Source organism: Mesoplodon densirostris, chromosome 3 (assembly GCF_025265405.1).
Source record: "Mesoplodon densirostris isolate mMesDen1 chromosome 3, mMesDen1 primary haplotype, whole genome shotgun sequence".
Taxonomy (NCBI): Eukaryota; Metazoa; Chordata; class Mammalia; order Artiodactyla; family Ziphiidae; genus Mesoplodon; species Mesoplodon densirostris.
This window is the reverse complement of record NC_082663.1, coordinates 62,797,990-62,816,341: the sequence shown is the minus strand read 5'-3', so window position 1 is coordinate 62,816,341 and position 18,352 is coordinate 62,797,990. Positions and strand designations below refer to the sequence as shown.

Here is an 18,352-nt window from a genome sequence, read left to right as displayed (position 1 = left end):
TAAACAAAATTTAAGTTATCAGCAACTATGCACTGATTCTGAAAATGAATCAGATGTTGATTTTTGTGGAAGACAGTTTTTCTGTCAGAATCGTTTGATAGCATAATATAACATTCTTATCATGTTTGACTATAATAGTAATGTAATAAAAGGTTTATTTTTTCAAAACTATTTAAGGCTTTACCAAATTTCTCTAGGACTTCTCTTCTTATCCTTGGATTCTCAAATTATTCTCTTTTGAAGCATTTATCTTCTTGCCCTTGTTTGGATTGTTATCTGGTCTGACTCAGTCAAGATCCTCATTTTTCGGTGGCTTTGCCTGTGATTAAAGCAGTTTTTTTAACATTATGTTCATCACGTGCATCATGAAATCCTGCAACCTTGGAGAGATTTGCAATTTATCTTATATTTATATTGCATTTTTGTATGTTTACTACTTGGGAAATCAGTGAGAAACTGATAGATGTAGACATTGGATGGATGGGAATAGCTATTGATGTTAGAGAGAAGTAGAGTCCATACTGACTTTACGAGTGGTTGATACATTACTGGATATATATATCCAATTGTTGTTACTGTTATGCTGACTTTTATTTTCTTCCACAGCATTATAACTGTGAAGACTTAGATAACAGATGCTTGCATAATGAAGACTCCTTATTTTTTTCCTGCTGATTAAGTTACTGATGAAGTTACTGATATTTTTATGCTTAATTTACACAGTTATAATCTTAAAACCATATGGAAAGAATACTCCTTTAAACTTCCTATAACAATCGCTAAAAATTAGTATTTTCTATTAGAAAATAATTAAAATTAGTTATAGCTACTCTTTTAGCACCTAATGTTCAGATACTATTTGATTGTTTAAAGTTAAATTATAAAATATAAGTAATTTCAGATGGAATGTATATATTTTCTACCTGGTGATTTTTCTTAATGTTGTCATTTAAGATTATTTAAGTTATGAAATATGAAGTACTATTAACATTTTATTGGTATTTCAGACAGGAGAAAAACTTCTGGAACTCAATGGACACTCTCAAAAGATAACAGCTATCATTACATTTCCTTCTTTGGAAGCTTGTGAAGAAAAAAATCAACTGATCTTGACAGCCTCTGCTGACAGAACAGTTATTATATCCTTAATTCTAGAACCAAGTAACATAGCTATGGTGATCCAAGGGACCAGTACATATGTTATTAGTCTTTATCCTCTTGGGGTCTGTCTGTACATTCTGTTTTAGCAAAAATGATTTTGTTCTAGCCTTCATAAGACACTTAAAAGTATTAGGCGTCTGAAAAGTATTAGACTGGAAATGGCAAGTTAAGGCTTATTGTTGTTGGAAACTTCATAACTAAAGCTGTTTTTCTCAGTTACTATTATATCAAATTACATAAAACAGAGGAAATGGGAGAACGTGGGCTTAAAAATATTTATCATCTCAGATTGCTTTTCAATTTAGAGAAACAAAGATGAGTTGAACTGGAGAATAATTCACATTTTTTTTCTGTTCATTGTACAGCAAAAGAAACGTAATGGCCTCAACCCATAAGAACTTTTTGAGGATATGAGTCTGGCAGAAAAGCGAATTACCATCTGCTCAGTGTTTAATATATTTAGTATTTTATTTTATTTTTATTTTTGGCTGCGTTGGGTCTTCGTTGCTGCACGCAGGCTTTCTCTAGTTGTGGTGAGCAGGGGCTACTCTTTGTTACGGTGCGTGGGCTTCTCATTGCAGTGGCTTCTCTTGCTGTGGAGGATGGGCTGTAGGTGCATGGGCTTCAGTAGTTGCAGCACACAGGCTCAGTAGTTGTGGCACACAGGCTTAGCTGCTGTGCAGCATGTGAGATTTTCCCAGACCAGGGATCAAACCCATGTCCCCTGCATTGGCAGGCAGATCTCTTTTTTTTATTATTTATGTTTCCTTTGCCTTTTTTAAAAAAATTATTTAATTTATTTTTGGTTGCATTGGGTCTTTGTTGCTGCGCGCGGGCTTTCTCTAGTTGCAGCGAGCTGGGACTACTCTTTGTTGCGGTGCGTGGGCTTCTCATTGCTGTGGTTTCTCTTGTTGTGGAGCACGGGCTCTAGGCGCGCGGGCTCTAGAGCTCAGGCTCAGTAGTTGTGGCACATGGGCTTAGTTGCTCCATAGCATGTGGGATCTTCCTGGACCAGGGATTGAATCCGTGTCCCCTGCATTGGCAGGCGGATTCTTAACCACTGCACCACCAGGAAGCCCCATATTTAGTATTTTAAAGCAATTAAAAATGTAAATGATCTTTCCTCCCCATACTTTTAGTTGAAAATTTAAGATGTAGTAGCCATAGTAAAGTGTAATAAATTCCTTATATGTGCCAGGCATTGTTCTATTTTACATTTCATTTAATCCTTATAATAAGTATTTCTATTATTTTCATTTATAAATAAGAAAAGAGAAGCACAGAGAGGTTAAGTAACTTGCCCAAGGTCATGCAGCCAGTATAGGGCAGAAGGCAACAGACTGACTGCAGAGTCAGAGCTCTGAATCACTATGTAATGCTGCTTTCATAAAATATTTTTCTTAAACAAATTTAGCCCTTTTATATTTGTTTGTGGAATTGGGTCTGTGAAAGCCATAGCTAAATGCTATGATAGCTAATCTTTCATTACTTTTTTTTTAAGATATCATAGATTAGCTTTAAAAAGTCTATGCTTATCTGAGAATTCTATTTAAATAGCTTCAAGCATTACTGAAGTAAGTTTTGGAGTAAGTCCAAAGGCTTCTGTAGAACCAAGACATAGCTTATGACACATTTTAAATGAGGTCATTAGCTGCAGTGATTTCTAGACAGATTGCCAGTAGGTGAAAGAATTTGAAGACAAGGTTTAAGTGGAGATAAACGATATTTTGTGGTGATTACAATATTGCATAAACAGGGGCATAATATGCACTCATATGTTTAGGTCAGAGTAGCTTTACTACTGTTGCTCTGTTGAGGCAAGTGTTATTTTATGGACTAAAGGTCTCTTTTTTGGGTTTGTTTTTAGCATCAGTATAATCTCTGCAAAAATAGAATATCAAATACTTTTTATTAGACTGTTCCTAAGGTACTATGATACTATTTAGAGCCAATTATTAAAATTACTATTACAGTACAGACGTGAGTAGCTGGGACAATATCAGTATAAACTTTAACTGTAAATGATAGTATAGAGTTATTTCCTTTGCTGAATGACATTTTTTGTTAAAAATAATTTCAGGTTGCTTTGTTGGCAGTTCCTTTTATTCATATGAATTCTAAATTTACCCTGCTTGGGTCTTTGCTGTTAACTAACTTCATTAATTAAATGCTGAGGGTAGACTTTATTTCTTTGTCAAGTGATGGTCTTAAGAGTCCATATATATGTACATATTTATTTGTATGTAAACGTATTCTCAGATATGATATAAAATGTATATCTTACCATAGGAAATGCTATGAAAAATTTGAAAATCATTATGCTCCTTAGGTCAAACTAACCTTGGACATTTTATGAGAGGTCCTCTAATTATTTTAAATATGTATATAGGTAATAGGAATACACTGTTACTGTCTTTCTTCAATCAAGATAACAGTAGTAAATGATGCCAGGCACATTGAAGGAGCTTTCAGTAAATGTTAATTAATGGATGTGATAGTTTTTAGTATAAATATTTTACGTTCAATGTTTATTAGATTACGGTAGACTGTTTTGGAGAATAAAACTTAAATTTTATATAGTTGCAATATTTAATGCCTGTAAACATTCAGTATTCAGACCATTCATTCTGTTGGTATTTTCAAATGGTTTGATAGTAAAATTTACCTCAGACTTATTTTAGATTATAAGTCTGCTATGCTAAGTTGATGATTTTTGTGGTAGTATAAACATGAAATATTTCATGCTTTATATATTTTCTATGTAAATGTGTAATATTTGTGATTTATTTATTAGAAAAATTATAATTAAGGTTTTAAAATTCTGCTGAGAAATTATTTCTTAACATAAATTTAGGTATGGGATTGTGATACTGGCAGACAAGTTCATAAAGTGTCATGCTTCCAGTCTACTGTAAAGGTAAAATCTTAATCAGATACTTCACGGTAATAATCTTTTTGTTTCAGAAAAAATTGTTTAATGATTTAGATGAAATTACTTTTGTAGGTTTCAAAAATTATTTCTTCCACACATACACAGTCATTTGATTCTTCTAAGACTAGATTTTGGGGAGTATATATATTAAATGCTAGAATTTTGAATTTTAAATTAGAGCAAGAGGTGAATCTCTATAGTAAGCTAAGGAAAAAGGTAGTAGTAACTAGTATGTTTTTAGTAGGTAATTCTAGGAAGAGATATTACTTTCAAAGAGACTACAGCAATAGCTAGTCTCTTTTTTGTTTGTTTGTTTTATCTTTGAACTAAAACATGGAGTTATTTGTCCTTCACCGTCTATCTTCTATAAAATGATAAGGGTAAGACATAGCAATTACTTAGTTCCAGAACAAAATCTTTTGTGGCTAATTGGCTGCTACTGTTAGGTTCATTCATTTTATAAACAAATATTAATCGGAGCTTATTACTTGATAGGAACTCTGCTACATGTTGGAGAAACAAACTTGGATAAGACTTGGCTACTTTGATTTCTGTAGAAGAAATTACCTTAAATGTTCTCAGAAAGTACACTGTTTTTCAATAATGTCAGCAAGTTTGGGGAAAGATACTAGTAAACTGAAATAGTGTTTCCTCGTTTGCTTTGAAGATTACTGATCTCTGTATTGGAGCTAACACTTACAATGTAAAAAAAATCAGTGTGCCAGTAGTCAAAGTATTTCATTTTTTTTCCTAAAAGGCAGCATCTCTGGTAGCCATCTTATGCTACTATGCTATTCTGATTTTAAATTTAGAAAAGTTTCTGGGGAAGAAAGTGCCATTTACTGTATACTGGTATCCAATTTTACAATGGACTGTCTTTGAGGAAGTCAGTAAAGTACTGACTTGATCAAAATCTATGCTTTATGTGAAAAGATGCTCCTATTAAATCCCTCAAAAAATAGTCTTGCTTATTTGACTGAGGTAATTAGGATTCAAATGAAAATATATGCATTGAAGGAACAGGGAAGGAGAAAAAATATAGTGTATTTTGGGGAAATTCCTTTGGTGAGCTGTTTCACGAACTGGTCAATAAAATATCTTATTTCGGTATGGTGAAAGGACTTCCTCTTTTTTTTTTTAATGAGCAGCCTCCTTCCCCTTGAAAGTACTTCTTAAAGGGGTTTTACTGTACTGTTAATCAGCTAGATAGTTGTATTTGTTCCCACTGTGATCCTGTTTCGCATTTTTAAAAAATCGTTAAATACAGCATTTCGCTCATTTTATTTTAGTTCAGTGGTTCAATTGTTCTTGAACTGATAGTTTATCAAAGAATTTCATATCCTTAATAAATATAAGAAATACTATTATTTATTTTTTGAACTAGTAAAGTTTCTTTATAAGAGATGCTATTAGCAAGGAGATGCTGAAATTGGCATTTTTATTGTCATTGAGAGTATAATCAAAATGATCTTCCTGGAAGGCTGTTGGCTTTATGAATGAATCTTAAAAAATTATTGTATGAATTGACCCAGTGATTCTACTCCTAGAAAACTCTTTAAAGAAATGATAAAAACTTGGGCAGAGATTTATGAACAGAAATATATATTACAAATATATTTTATAAATGGATGATTGACAGTATCCTAAATGTCTTATAGGAAAATAGTTAACTTATGGTAGATATATATGCTAAAAATGGTTTCAGAAGAACACGTAGCATTTGGGAAATGCTAATGATAAGATGTTAAGTAACAAAAGCAGTATAGTATCCTCAACAAAACCTAGCAAACCAAATCCAATAATATATAATAAGGATTATGTACCATCATCAAGTGAGATTTATCCTAGGAATATGAGTTTAGTTTAACATCTGAAAAATCAATCAATGTAATATACCATACATGGTAAGAATAAAGGATGGAAAACATGGTCATCTCAATAGATGCAGAGGAAGCATTTGACAGACTCCAACATCCTCTCATGATAAAATACTCAACAGACTAGCAGTAGACGAGAGCCTCCTCAACCTGATAAAGGGTATCTAGGGAAACACAGCACCTAACATCATATTAATGGTGAAAGACTGACTGAATACTTTCCTCCTGAGTTCAGGAACAAGACAAGGATGTCTGCATTTGGCATTTCTCTTCAACATTGCACTGAAGGTTCTGACCCAGGGCAGTTAGACAATAAAAATGAAATAAAAATCATCCATAGGGACTTCCCTGGTGGTGCAGTGGTTAAGAATCTGCCTGCCAATGCAGGGGACATGGGTTCTATCCCTAGCCTGGGAAGATCCCACATGCTGCAGAGCAACTAAGCCCGTGCACCACAACTACTGAGCCCGTGCTCTAGAGCCCACGAGCCACAACTACTGAGCCCAAGTGCCACAGTTACTGAAGCCTGCGTGCTTAGAGCCTGTGCTCCACAACAAGAGAAGCCACCGCAAGGAGAAGCCCGTGCACCGCAACAGAGTAACCCCCACTTGCCGCAACTAGAGAAAGCCTGTGTGCAGCCCCGAAGACCCAACGCAGCCAAAAACAAATATAAATAAATAAATTAACTTATTTTAAAAAAAGCATCCATATTAGAAATGAAGAAATAAAACTGTGTCTATTCACAAGTGACACGCTCTTCTATATAGAAAATCCTAAATCCATGACAAAACTATTAGAACTAATAAATGGATATAGCAAGATTTCAGGATACAATCTCAATATACAAAAAATAAACTGTATTTCTTTAAACTAGCAATGAGCATTCCAGAAATGAAATTAAGAAAATTTATTTGCAGTAGCATCCAAAAAATGAAATAAATTTGAAGAAGAGCTATGAGACTTGTATACCAAAAACTACAAAACATTGTTGAAAGAAACTAATGAAAATATGAATAAATGGAAAGAAATTCATGGATCAGATTTAATATTGTTAAGATTGCAACGTTACCCAAATGATCAACACTGGACAGAATCTCAGCAGGCTTTTTTCCCTCAGAAATTGACAAGCTGATCCTAAAATTCATGTAGAAGTAAAGGGGACCCCAGAATAGCTAAAACAGTTGTGAAAAGAAAGAACAAAGTTTCAAGATTGAAACTTACAAATTTCAAAATTTACTACAAAGCTGTAGTAATCAAGACAGTGTGGTACTGGCATAAAGCTAGACATACAGATCAGTGGAATAGAACTGAGAGTCCAGAAATAAAACCTCACATATGTGGTCAATAGATTTTTGACAAGGGTGTCAAGACCCTCCAATAAGAGAAAGAATAGTCTCTTCAACAAATAATACTGGATCTAGATATCTACATACAAAATAATGAAATTGGATCCCTACCTCATGCTGTATCCAAAAATTAGTTCAAAGTGGGTCAAAGACCAAGATATAAGAGCTGAAACTATAAAACTCTTAGAAGGAATATGAGTAAATCTGTCCTTGGGCGGTACAAAGTGTCGCCTTTGTGTCCTAGATGTGATAGCAGAAGTATAGCAACAAAAGAAAAAAATGATAAATTGGACTTCATCAAAATGAAAAGCTTTTATGCCTCAAAGGATACCATGAAGAAAGTGAAAAGACAACCAATAGGATGGGAGAAAATACTTGCAAATCATATATCTGATAAGGAACTTGTATCTTGATTATATAAAAAGAGCTCTTACAAATTAACAATAAAAAAGACAACCCAATTAAAAACAAAGAATTTGAAAGACATTTCTCTGACGAAGGTGAGCAAATGGCCAATAAGCACATGAAAAGAAGCTCAACATATTAGTCATTAGAGAGATGCAGTTCAAAACATAATGTGACACTATTTCACATGCACTAGATGGCTAATATCTAAAAGACAGATAATAACAAATATTGGTAAAGATGTGGAGTAATTAGAACCCTCTTACATTGTTGGAGGGACTGTAAAATGGTACAGCCACCTTGGTAAATAGTTTGATAGTTCATCAAAATGTTAAATAGAGTCATTTGACCCAGCAATCTCACGCCTAGGTATTCCCAAGAGAAATAAAAATGTCCACACAAAAACATGTACATGAATGTTCATAACAACATTACTCTTACTAGCCTAATGTTGGAAACAACTTAAATGTCAATGAACTGATGAATGGATAAAATGTGTATACCATACAGTGGAATATTATTTGGCAATAAAAAGGAATATAGTACCGATATTAAAAAATCAGAGATTAGACACAGTAGGACTTCTTGAAGTACAAACTGCATTGATTATTTTCAACCCTTTTTATTCCAGCAGTTTAAAAAGCAACCCCATCCTCAGCCCAGGGAAGACTACCAGAAACGTTTCCTCTTTTTTTTTTTTTTTTTTTAACATATTTTCTCTTGCCCTTGTGTTCACTCAGAGTTAATGGGTGGGGAGAGAACTATTAAAGGTGTGGACTTTAAAGTACTATTAAACGTAAAGGACTTCTACCAACCTTGAAACAATTACCTGAGTCAAGAATTAGGAGGTTTGAATTTGAAAGATACATAAAAACTAAGGTCATATTTTCAGTTTTATTTAAAAAGCAGTTTATGTTAAGCTTGTGTATTAGTTGTCTATTACTGAGTAACAAATTACCTCAAAACTTAGTTGTTTAAAACAATATCTCAGTGTTGGTGGTCAGGAATAGAGAGCAGTTTAGCTGGATGGTTCTGTCTCAGTGTCTCTCCTGAGGTTGCTGTCACCTTCAGGTGACTGGGGTTGGAGGTGTTAGGGGGTCAGATGCTTGGTGACTTAGTGTTGGTTGTTGTCCGGAGGCCTCACTTCCTTGCCTCACTTCCTTGAGGGTAAAAAAAAGATGCCAGCCACAATTAAAAAAAAAAAAAAGATGGATCTTTCTCCATGCGGCTGCTTGTGTGTTTTCAAAACTGTAGAGTGAGTGATCTGAGAGAGCAAGGAGGTAGCCACCATGTCTTTTATGACTTAGTCCTTTAAGTCACACACCATTCCTTCTGCCACATTCTGTTCATTGGAAGCTAGTGACTTAGCAGAGCCCACATTCAAGGGGAAGAGAATCAAGCTCCACCTCTTGAAGGGAAAGGGTATCAACTCGTGGACATATTTTAAAACCACTGATGAATGCTTGAATTTCTAAACTGATAACTATTTCACATGAATTTTTCAGTGTTTAGCTCTTCTTCAGAGACTAGATGTTTGGCTTTCTGGTGGGAATGACCTCTGTGTGTGGAACCGAAAATTAGATCTCCTGTGTAAGACTAGTCACCTTTCTGATACAGGTAAAAACAAATCAAGGTAATTGTGAACCATGATAGATAGACTCTAAAAAGACTCAATGAATCTTCAAAGAGACTTTCCGTGAATACAAAGGAAATATAGATTTTCTTTTTAATTCTGAATATAAGATGTAGCCGTATTTCTCCAACTCAGGTTAAGGGTTGTGTAAAATACATTTCCATCTCAAGTTGGAAGGAAAAGATCCCCCTTCCTTTGGCTTCCCCTTCCTTTCTAACAGAATTTCTCAAAAGTGATCAAGAAAAACCTTTTCATATATGCTTCTGGACCATGTCTTAAACTGAGTTTGATGAGCATGTTGACACCTGGAAGCAGATCTTTATGACTTTACAATAGCATTTTCTTCTTTATTTGTAGGGTCATCAGACTTTGAATAGATTCCTAAGGATGACCTCATTTTACAGTTGGTTTTTACTAAAGAAATTTCACTCATGTGCAAACTTACTAACAAAATTCTATTTTCTCAGAATTCTGTTGACATATACTTTGGGTTTTAATAGAAAAAAATCAGTTTTGACTTATATTGATATCAAGGAACTTAAAAAATAAAATTTATTCAGAGTAAAAATATTTAAGTATAAATGGGTAAATTTAAATGACAGTAACCTTGAAGTCATGTGATACACTATTAACTATTTTTGTTTCTAAAAGTAGTGAAATGAACCCATGGACATCCTAGAAAGAATACAGGCATACCCTGTTTTATTGCACTTTGCTTTATTGGGCTTTGTAGATACTGCATTTTTTACAAATTGAATATTTGTGACAGCTCTGAGTCATGCAAGTCTGTTGGCACCATTTTTCCAACAGCATTTGTTCACTTTGTGTTTCTGTCACATTTTGGTAATTCTTGAAATATTTCAAACCCTCCACCAGCAAAAAGATTATGATTGGCTGAAGGCTCAGACAGTGGTTAGTATTTTTTTTAGCAATGAAGTATTTTTAAATTAAGGTACTAATACGTACATTGTTTTCTAGACATAATACTTTTGCACATTTAATAGATGATAGTATAGTGTAAACATAACTTTTATATGCACTGGGAAACCAAAAAATTTGTGTGACTTGCTTTATTGTGACAGTTGCTTGATTTTGGTGGTCAGGAACCGAACCTGAAATATTTCCAAGGTATGCCTGTGTTACTAAAGCATGTTGTCATCTTAAGGGTAGTAGGAGCCCTGTGAGTTGCATTTACACTTCATTATTGGAACTAGTTTATCTCCACATGGGTATTATAAAATACCAGAAAAATAATATGTCTTAGCAAAACTAAGTCCATACCTTAGTAGGATTTACAGTTTAACTTCTCAATTCAACGTTCAATCACTAGTAATCTTGTTTGAATCTAGAGTGTATTTTCGTGTTTACTATTATCATGAGTTATATCTCTTTATTTACATATACATTTTCCTTCCTATTTCTTATACTAGCCTGTGGGTATCTGAATTTTTATTTCATGAATTATTAGTAATTATGTTGTGAAATATTGAAATCAGGGCTAAAAATACCTTTTGTATGTTAATGGAAATAACCACCTATTATCGCAGTCCCCCTTCCTGTTACGAGTTATCTTTGAGGACTGTACATTAAGTAGTCACAGTATTGCCCTGTTTATCAGTGTTTCAAGAGATAGCAGAAATCTTTGAGGAAATCAGTTAGAAAGCTTTGAAAAGGCCTTAGGTTGCCATTGGTGAGCTTTTCATGATTTGGATTTAGCAGTACTCTTAGACCCTTATCTTATAAAGCTCCTTTCAGTAAGCCTTGCTTGATTTATGGACTGGCAGGGCTTTTAGAACAGTTATTACATATTTGGAAATAAGCAAAGATAATCTTAGTCTGATGCAATGGAAGGAGCCTTGGACTAGAAAACAGAACATCCATGCCCTTTCCAGCAATATGTTCTGTGATTCTGTGTATTAAGTTGCTACTTCTGGATTAATGAGTTTCCAGTAATTTTATTTCATAAATAATTTAATAAACATTTTTTAAACAAGCTGTTTTCTGCATCTGGAATTCTCCTCTGCTACCCCTTTCCCTGCTCTCCTATCTCTTTTACTTCTTGTACCACTCCTCCTCCCCTTTCTCCTCCACCACCATCATCTCCCCGTCTTGAACATGGGAAAATAGAAACATACTGTTAAAACAGTATGTGGAGAAAAGATTTTGGTCAGAAATACTCCCCAAGTGGGAAGGTAAAGTAAATGAGTAGAATACTTTCCAAATTTGTGTATATGTTATAAATTACATATATATAAAATTACATATATTTTATAATGGAGAAGTTAACTTTAATAAACAGGGTTTTTTGCCAACACATGTGGTGGTTCTAAATCTAATACATGAATTTTTTTGCTGACAGAAGTAATAATTGTAACATATCTTATAGAAGTTATGGTTACCCTAAAATTATTTCATGATTCAGCTATAAAAAGATACTTAGAACTGTATGCTTAATAAATGAAATGTGATGGAATGTTGAATCTGATTATCCTAGTAATACAAGGAGTTTTGTAAATGTGTTGATTGATTATAAACATATTATTTGAAGGCCACTTTCCTAGCTGTTGACTGTCGGCTCACTCATTTACTGCCAGGGAGCCCACCCAGGCTTCTTAAATTTACATTGAGGAACATGCCAATTTTATATCTCATTTGAGCTAGCCATCTTGTAAATGGTGATGATGATTATCTTAAGGGGTCCCTGGTAAATAAGTTCACCACAATAGTAAAAATATTCAAAGAGCATTTCCTACCCTTAATAAATCAATAATGTCTTCCAGAGGTCTCACCTACTTTTCACAAAATCATTTTCCATATGTAAGCAAGCACGGAAGTGTGATGTAGCAAATTGTGTGTGCTTTATAGTTACCATCCCCTTTATAGGATTGACCAACATAAATCTGAGGATGTTTTTGTTTTTGATGTAATCCATGAAGAAAATAATTTAACCTTCGTTTTATATGTTTTTGTGAAGGGATCAGTGCTTTGATTGAAATACCTAAGAACTGTGTTGTGGCAGCAGTTGGCAAAGAACTGAGTGAGTATGACCCTTTTTTTCTTTTATTTCTGCTTTTTAAAAATTTTAAACTAGCCTTGTATACACATTTCAGAAAGAGTAATTCAAGGGACATCTTTCCCACCCCATTCTTGGCCTCCTGGGATTGTTGAAGTGATGTGGAGCCCAAGACATTTCCAAGATGTTAGGTCAGTTTTTGTACCACACTTGGTCTAGCATAGCCAAGTGGGCAAGGTAGCCCCACTCCTCTGATGCTAGAGAAGGCCATTTACATTCCACAGTCCTGTCTGTTGCTGATCCACACTCATACACTTACTTAGCAAAAACTTTAGCCACGTAAAACAACACATTCTGGAAACTAAAAGCTTGAGTTGGGAGTGTTGGAAGAGGATTATTTGGGGAGTTCACTAAGATAGGAACTGCGGAGGTTTTGCCTCAGGAAGCCAGAATGGGGCCCATTTTCTTGTGGGGGAGTTTATGCCATTTCCCTTAGAGTAGTGGGACAGCAGAAGGAGGGATAGCAACAGGAATTTTGTAAATGTATTAACTGATTATAAACATGCAATTTGAAGGACACTTACTTAGCTGTTGACTGTTGGCTAACTCATTTACTGCCAGGAGCCTGAAGTAAAAAAAAACCTTCTATGTTCATTACCTTATGGATGAAATTTGGGTGCTGAGAAGTGATAGAGTAAGCACACTTCTTAAAAGCTGCTTTTTTCTTGAATTTTTGTAATGTTGCCCAGAGGGCATTTGCTATTACTTGTGCTGCTGCTTCTAGAGACCAGTCTTGAGATTTGCTATGACCATCAGTTGGCATGTTTTCAGATACCAGTGAGCCATGAGCTAATTGTTCACCATTTATAAACTGCTGTCTGCAGGCTCCACTGCTTTGCAGTCACATTTCTCTTTCTTCAACTGAACTTTCTGTGTGTAATCATGTCTGAGAAGTAATTTTCTAGACCCTATGCTTATTCTTTCTTTTCATAAAGTAATTTCTAAAGATATAATTTTGTGTTTAGTTTTTTTTCTTTTTCCTTCCTTGCAGAAATTCAGTTTTCCCATGTTCTTTATTGACCTGGAAAGATGTCTAGCTTTTCCCTGCCTTTTCCCTCTTGTATCAATCACTTGTGTTTTGCTGGTTTTACTCTAACTCAGTGGTTCTTACATTTTAGTGTGTGTGAGAATGACTTGAGGACTTGTTAAAAACACAGATTACTGGGCCTTACTCCCAGAGTTTCTAATTCACTAATTCTGGAGTGGGGCCTGAGCTTCTGCTTCTAACAGGTTCTCTGGTAGTGCTGAGGTTGCTGGTCTGGGACCATACTTTGAGGATGGCTGCTGTAAATATTTTGATCCACTTCTTTCCATCTCAGTACTGTTGCTCTATTCAGGTACTCATCTCCTCTTTTGCCTGCTCTGTTGTGATAGTCCCCTAACTTGTCTTCCTTCCTCTACCTTACTGCTTCTCAAATGCCTTCTCCTCTAGTTTAGTGCTTCCCAGATACATTTTTTAGTAGATGCTAGAGGGATCTATCTAAAATGCAGGCTTCAAGACGATACAGATGCACTTATTTGCAAAGCAGGAATAGGACACAGAGGTAGAGAATGGATGTATGTATATGGGGCAGGGAGCGGGGGATGAATTGGGAGATTGGGATTGAAATATATACACTATTGATGCTATGTATAAAATAGATAACTAATGAGAACCTACTGTGTAGCACAGGGAACTCTACTCAGTGCTCTGTGGTGACCTAAATGGGAAGGAACTCCAAAAAAGAGAGGATATATGTATACGTATATTTGTTTCACTTTGTTGTATAGCAGAAACTAAAACAACATTGTAAAACAACTGTACTCCAGTAAAAATTAATTTAAAAAAAAAGCTTCAAAGCTTCAGTAGCTTCCGATTGCCTACATCAGTTGTTTCTGGACTCTCAAATTTCTGATTAGTACAAAAGGTCAAACTTGTGGAGATCAACATAGAGTTGCCAGCTTTTATTTTGTTTAGTGAAAACATTAAAAATCCCAAACCAGAAACCAAACAAACTACCATTTACCACCCTGATTTTATAAAAATAAGTTTTAAACAACAAAATATGAAGAACATGACCTCAGAAAAAAAAGAATAGGACTTTAAATTGAATGCATTTAGTTTTATTAAAAAAACTTATGTAGTCCTTATTTTTTCTCATTTTTACTCCGGATGAAAGAAAGCTTTGCCCTAGGGACCAATGTAAGCCTACAAGTCCAGATTTTTCAACATATCAAATCATGCCCTCTGTTATTTCCCTCTTGCTTCCTTTGAGTCCTGTATCACTTGCTTGTTAACACTGAATTGCCTGGGATTCCCCAACCTCTATGCCTTCATTTCTGTTGTCACCCTGTATTGGACTTGTCCTCCTACTTATTGTCCTCTTCGATCTGGCTAATTTCTAAAATAAGAGATTTTTATTGAATGAATTAGTGAATTCATTGAAATAGTAATAAAAGCAACACTAATGCCTCAACGGAAGTTAGAATATTAGCTAAAAAAAAGGAAGAAATGAAAGTTGGTTTTATTCAGAAAATAATTTATAAAAAATACAAATATTCTTAAAAACGAGGTTCTGCATTTTAGTTAGTCTTATAAATGTTGTGCCATTTTTCCTTACAAAAATAAGTTTTATTCCTTTAAATGTACTATCTTTTCTATTTCTAAGACTAAGCTTGTGCCCATGTACTTGGTTTTAAATGTTCCATACCAATTTCTCTTTTTCTAATGTGAGGATTCCTCTCAACAGGAAGTAGAATTTCTGTGTGCACTAGCTGCAGTGACTTTGAGGCTTTTATTATCAATAGCTAAGCAAGGCTGTCAGCTCTGAGTACTCATCCTGGTTCAGAAGTCCAGGATTTTTCTATTAATCCTTTTTAAGAATTGACTATTGCTTCTCTTTTTTTTTTTTTTGCGGTACGCAGACCTCTCATTGTTGTGGCCTCTCCCGTTGCGGAGCACAGGCTCTGGACCCACAGGCTCAGCGGACATGGCTCACGGGCCCAGCCGCTCCGTGGCATATGGGATCTTCCTGGACCGGGGCACAAACCCGTGTCCCCTGCATTGGCAGGTGGACTCTCAACCACTGCACCACCAGGGAAGCCCTATTGCTTCTCTTTTATCTTCTGATCTAATTCATATTTGTTTTTATTTCCTCGAAGTTATTACATATGTGACCCTTGTGAATACTTGTCTATTGAGACTATATTTATGGACTCACTGAGCAGTTTCACATTATCTTTTGTACTTTGCAGTTTTTTGTTCAGAGGCTTCATGGTTGGTAGTGGGTTTAGAAGAGTTTTAATAAAGGAACAGAGCTCTGAGGACACACTCACTTGGGATTTTAGTAGATCATTTCAAACATCTCAAGCATTTGAAAGAAATATTTTAAAGTAGTATGAACAAGGCTCTCTTTGGAGATGGGTTTTTCAGTATTTTAGGTATTTCTCACTTAATGAAATGCTACTTTTTGAGCAGAAATATAACTTTAATCTTTGACCATTTTAATAAAATTATATCTGTCTTTTCATTTAGTAATTTTCAGGCTGGTAGCACCCACAGAGGGATCACTAGGATGGGATATTCTTCAAGTTAAGCGCCTCCTTGATCACCAGGATAATATTCTCTCACTGGTTAATGTCAATGGTAAGCTCATTGTGTACATGTTGATACTATGTAAAATTTTTTTAACTTTTTAACCTGTTTTGAACTTTAGTCTTGTTTTGTTCTAGGATTCTGGAATTACCATGATGAAAATAATGCTGTTAATTAGTAGGGATTGGCAGTCTTTTATTTTCTGAGGTTTAAACCAGTGGAATTCATCAAGTTTCATAGATTGTTAGGTCTTAGATTTAGGCACAAGGGGAAGAATAGAGTTGGGCAGAGAAAAGGGATGATGGAGGAGAGAGCATACTTACCTCAGGTGCTGCTTGGTAGCTGTGGGATGATTGTTTTAGGCTATCGGTACTAATGCTTGGTAGCATTTTGACTTTTTTGGCAAAATGGTCCTGGCTAGTTTCTCTTTTGAAGATCACACAGTACAAATTATATAGCATTCTACTTAAACAGTAGAATGAGCTGGATTCAAGCCAGTTGTAATTATGATTGAAGAGTCAGAGAATAACACCAAACTAAAGGTGTGCAGAAAATGGGTCATATCTGCCCTTCCTCATGGATGTGTGTGTTGGTTTGCCAGACTTTCTTTCTTCCTTTTTTTTTTTTTTTTTTTACTTTTTGACTGCATGGCACGTGGGATCTTAGTTCCCCGACCAGGGATTGAACCCCCCACCAACCCTGCAGTGGAAGCACACAGTCCTAACTGCTGGACTGCCAGGGAAGTCCTGCCAGACTTTCTATTTGACTTTATAATGATTTTAATGAGTTAGCTCCTGTGAGCTGAACCTGACATCAGATGACAGGATAGGATCACAAACCACAAATCCTGGGATTTAGCTACTTCACTTTCAAATAAAGTGACACCTTATATCATCAGAGCTTTCCTGGGTGATCTGTGTTCTGAGGTCAAATGGGAGGACTCCTGGGTGGCTTCAGTGTGATAATCTGGAGGACACTATAAGAGGGTCCTGTAAGGATGCCATGAATATGATGTTGTAAGGGGACTGGACTGCACCCCCTGACCTGAGATCTGGGTTGGCTGTTTTTGAGCAATACTTTGTAGAAACATGAGGCAGAGGGAAAGGGGCACAGACAGCACTAAGTGTAGTCTCCATTTGTATGCTGTTCAGTCACATTTTCAGATACATCATTGAGAATGTCCCTTCCAGCTCCAAAATTTTCCTCTCCAATAACCATTTGCTTGTTCAACCCAGCTGCAAGTCTTTCTGCCGACTAGATTGTCTATATGATAGAAATAATAATATTAGGAGCACCACTTTATTTTTCTCTGGGGGCTCCTTTTCTTCTAGCCATGATGGCAGCACAAAAGGCAGGTTCTTATTTGGAAGTCCCTCTGACAGTGAGCCAGAGAAGCTCCAAGGCCCTAAAGCTGTTGTGAAAAGCACAGCAGTGTTTTGGCCATTACAGTGGTCATGCCTAGTTGTCCCATTTTAGCAGTGAAGCATTGGTACCAGGACCTGGCATGTTTCCTTAATGCAGGTGATGGGATGTTCCTGAGGTAGCCTTAACCTCATGGCACTTTTGCTGTGTGACGTACAGAGAAGCTTGTAACAGTTTAACCAAGAAAGCTTTCTTCAAGTATTTCTTTGCCAGCTTTTTAAGGGAAGGAAAATGGAAAGCTAAACCAAAAACAAAAAAAATAGTTAATAAAAATTACAGAAAACCCCTAGTGCTTTTTAGTTTATAAATTCCATGACTATAAAATTACACTACAGAATATAAGTAAGCCAAAAGCATATTTAAGAATCATATATGGACAAGTAGTCTGGTGAAATTTGAGAATGATATTGTGACAGTCTTACCTCGTATATAGACACGTCTGCCATGCTGCAGATTTTGGCAATCCTGAAATGATTATGTTGTACAATTCCCAGTTCCACTTTCAGCCCTGCTTCTTTATCCTCACCAATTACCAGTTAAAGATATGGCCAGTTTCTGGGTTTATAACTCACAGGAAAAGTGCATTTTCATTGAGGTGGCCCTGGGGCAACCTTAGAATGGTACAACAGAGAACTCCTACAGATGTGAATAATGAATACCAGGTTTGCCAATGAGGTCTGAATGCCTGTGCACAGATTTTCTAAGACAGACATACAAGATAACCTTGCTTATCTCTTCTGGCAAAAGGCTCTGGGTGCTGCTTCTTTATTTTATTCCTTTTCTTGTTTTGTACTGACAGCATGGTATGTTAGTCACAAGGTATTAGTACTTTTTTTTTTTGCGGTATGCGGGCCTCTCACTGTTGTGGCCTCCCCCGTTGCGGAGCACAGGCTCCGGACGCGCAGGCTCCGGACGCGCAGGCTCAGCGG

At 35.7% G+C, this 18,352-nt stretch overlaps 1 protein-coding gene across 5 annotated transcripts in view; it reads left to right on the top strand.

Moving 5' to 3' along the window:
• WDR41 (WD repeat domain 41) overlaps window positions 1-18,352 on the top strand; it is a 47,398-nt gene that overhangs the window by 14,829 nt on the left and 14,217 nt on the right. For all 5 annotated transcript variants that reach the window (XR_009531451.1, XR_009531452.1, XR_009531450.1 and 2 more), the window contains exons 4-8: window positions 1,008-1,139; window positions 4,016-4,078; window positions 9,227-9,338; window positions 12,329-12,391; window positions 15,942-16,052. Coding sequence is in view for 2 of the 5 variants with exons in the window: in XM_060093075.1 (XP_059949058.1) it covers window positions 1,008-1,139; window positions 4,016-4,078; window positions 9,227-9,338; window positions 12,329-12,391; window positions 15,942-16,052 (481 nt within the window). In the remaining 3 variants the exon portion in view is untranslated. The remainder of the gene's footprint in view (window positions 1-1,007; window positions 1,140-4,015; window positions 4,079-9,226; window positions 9,339-12,328; window positions 12,392-15,941; window positions 16,053-18,352) is intronic.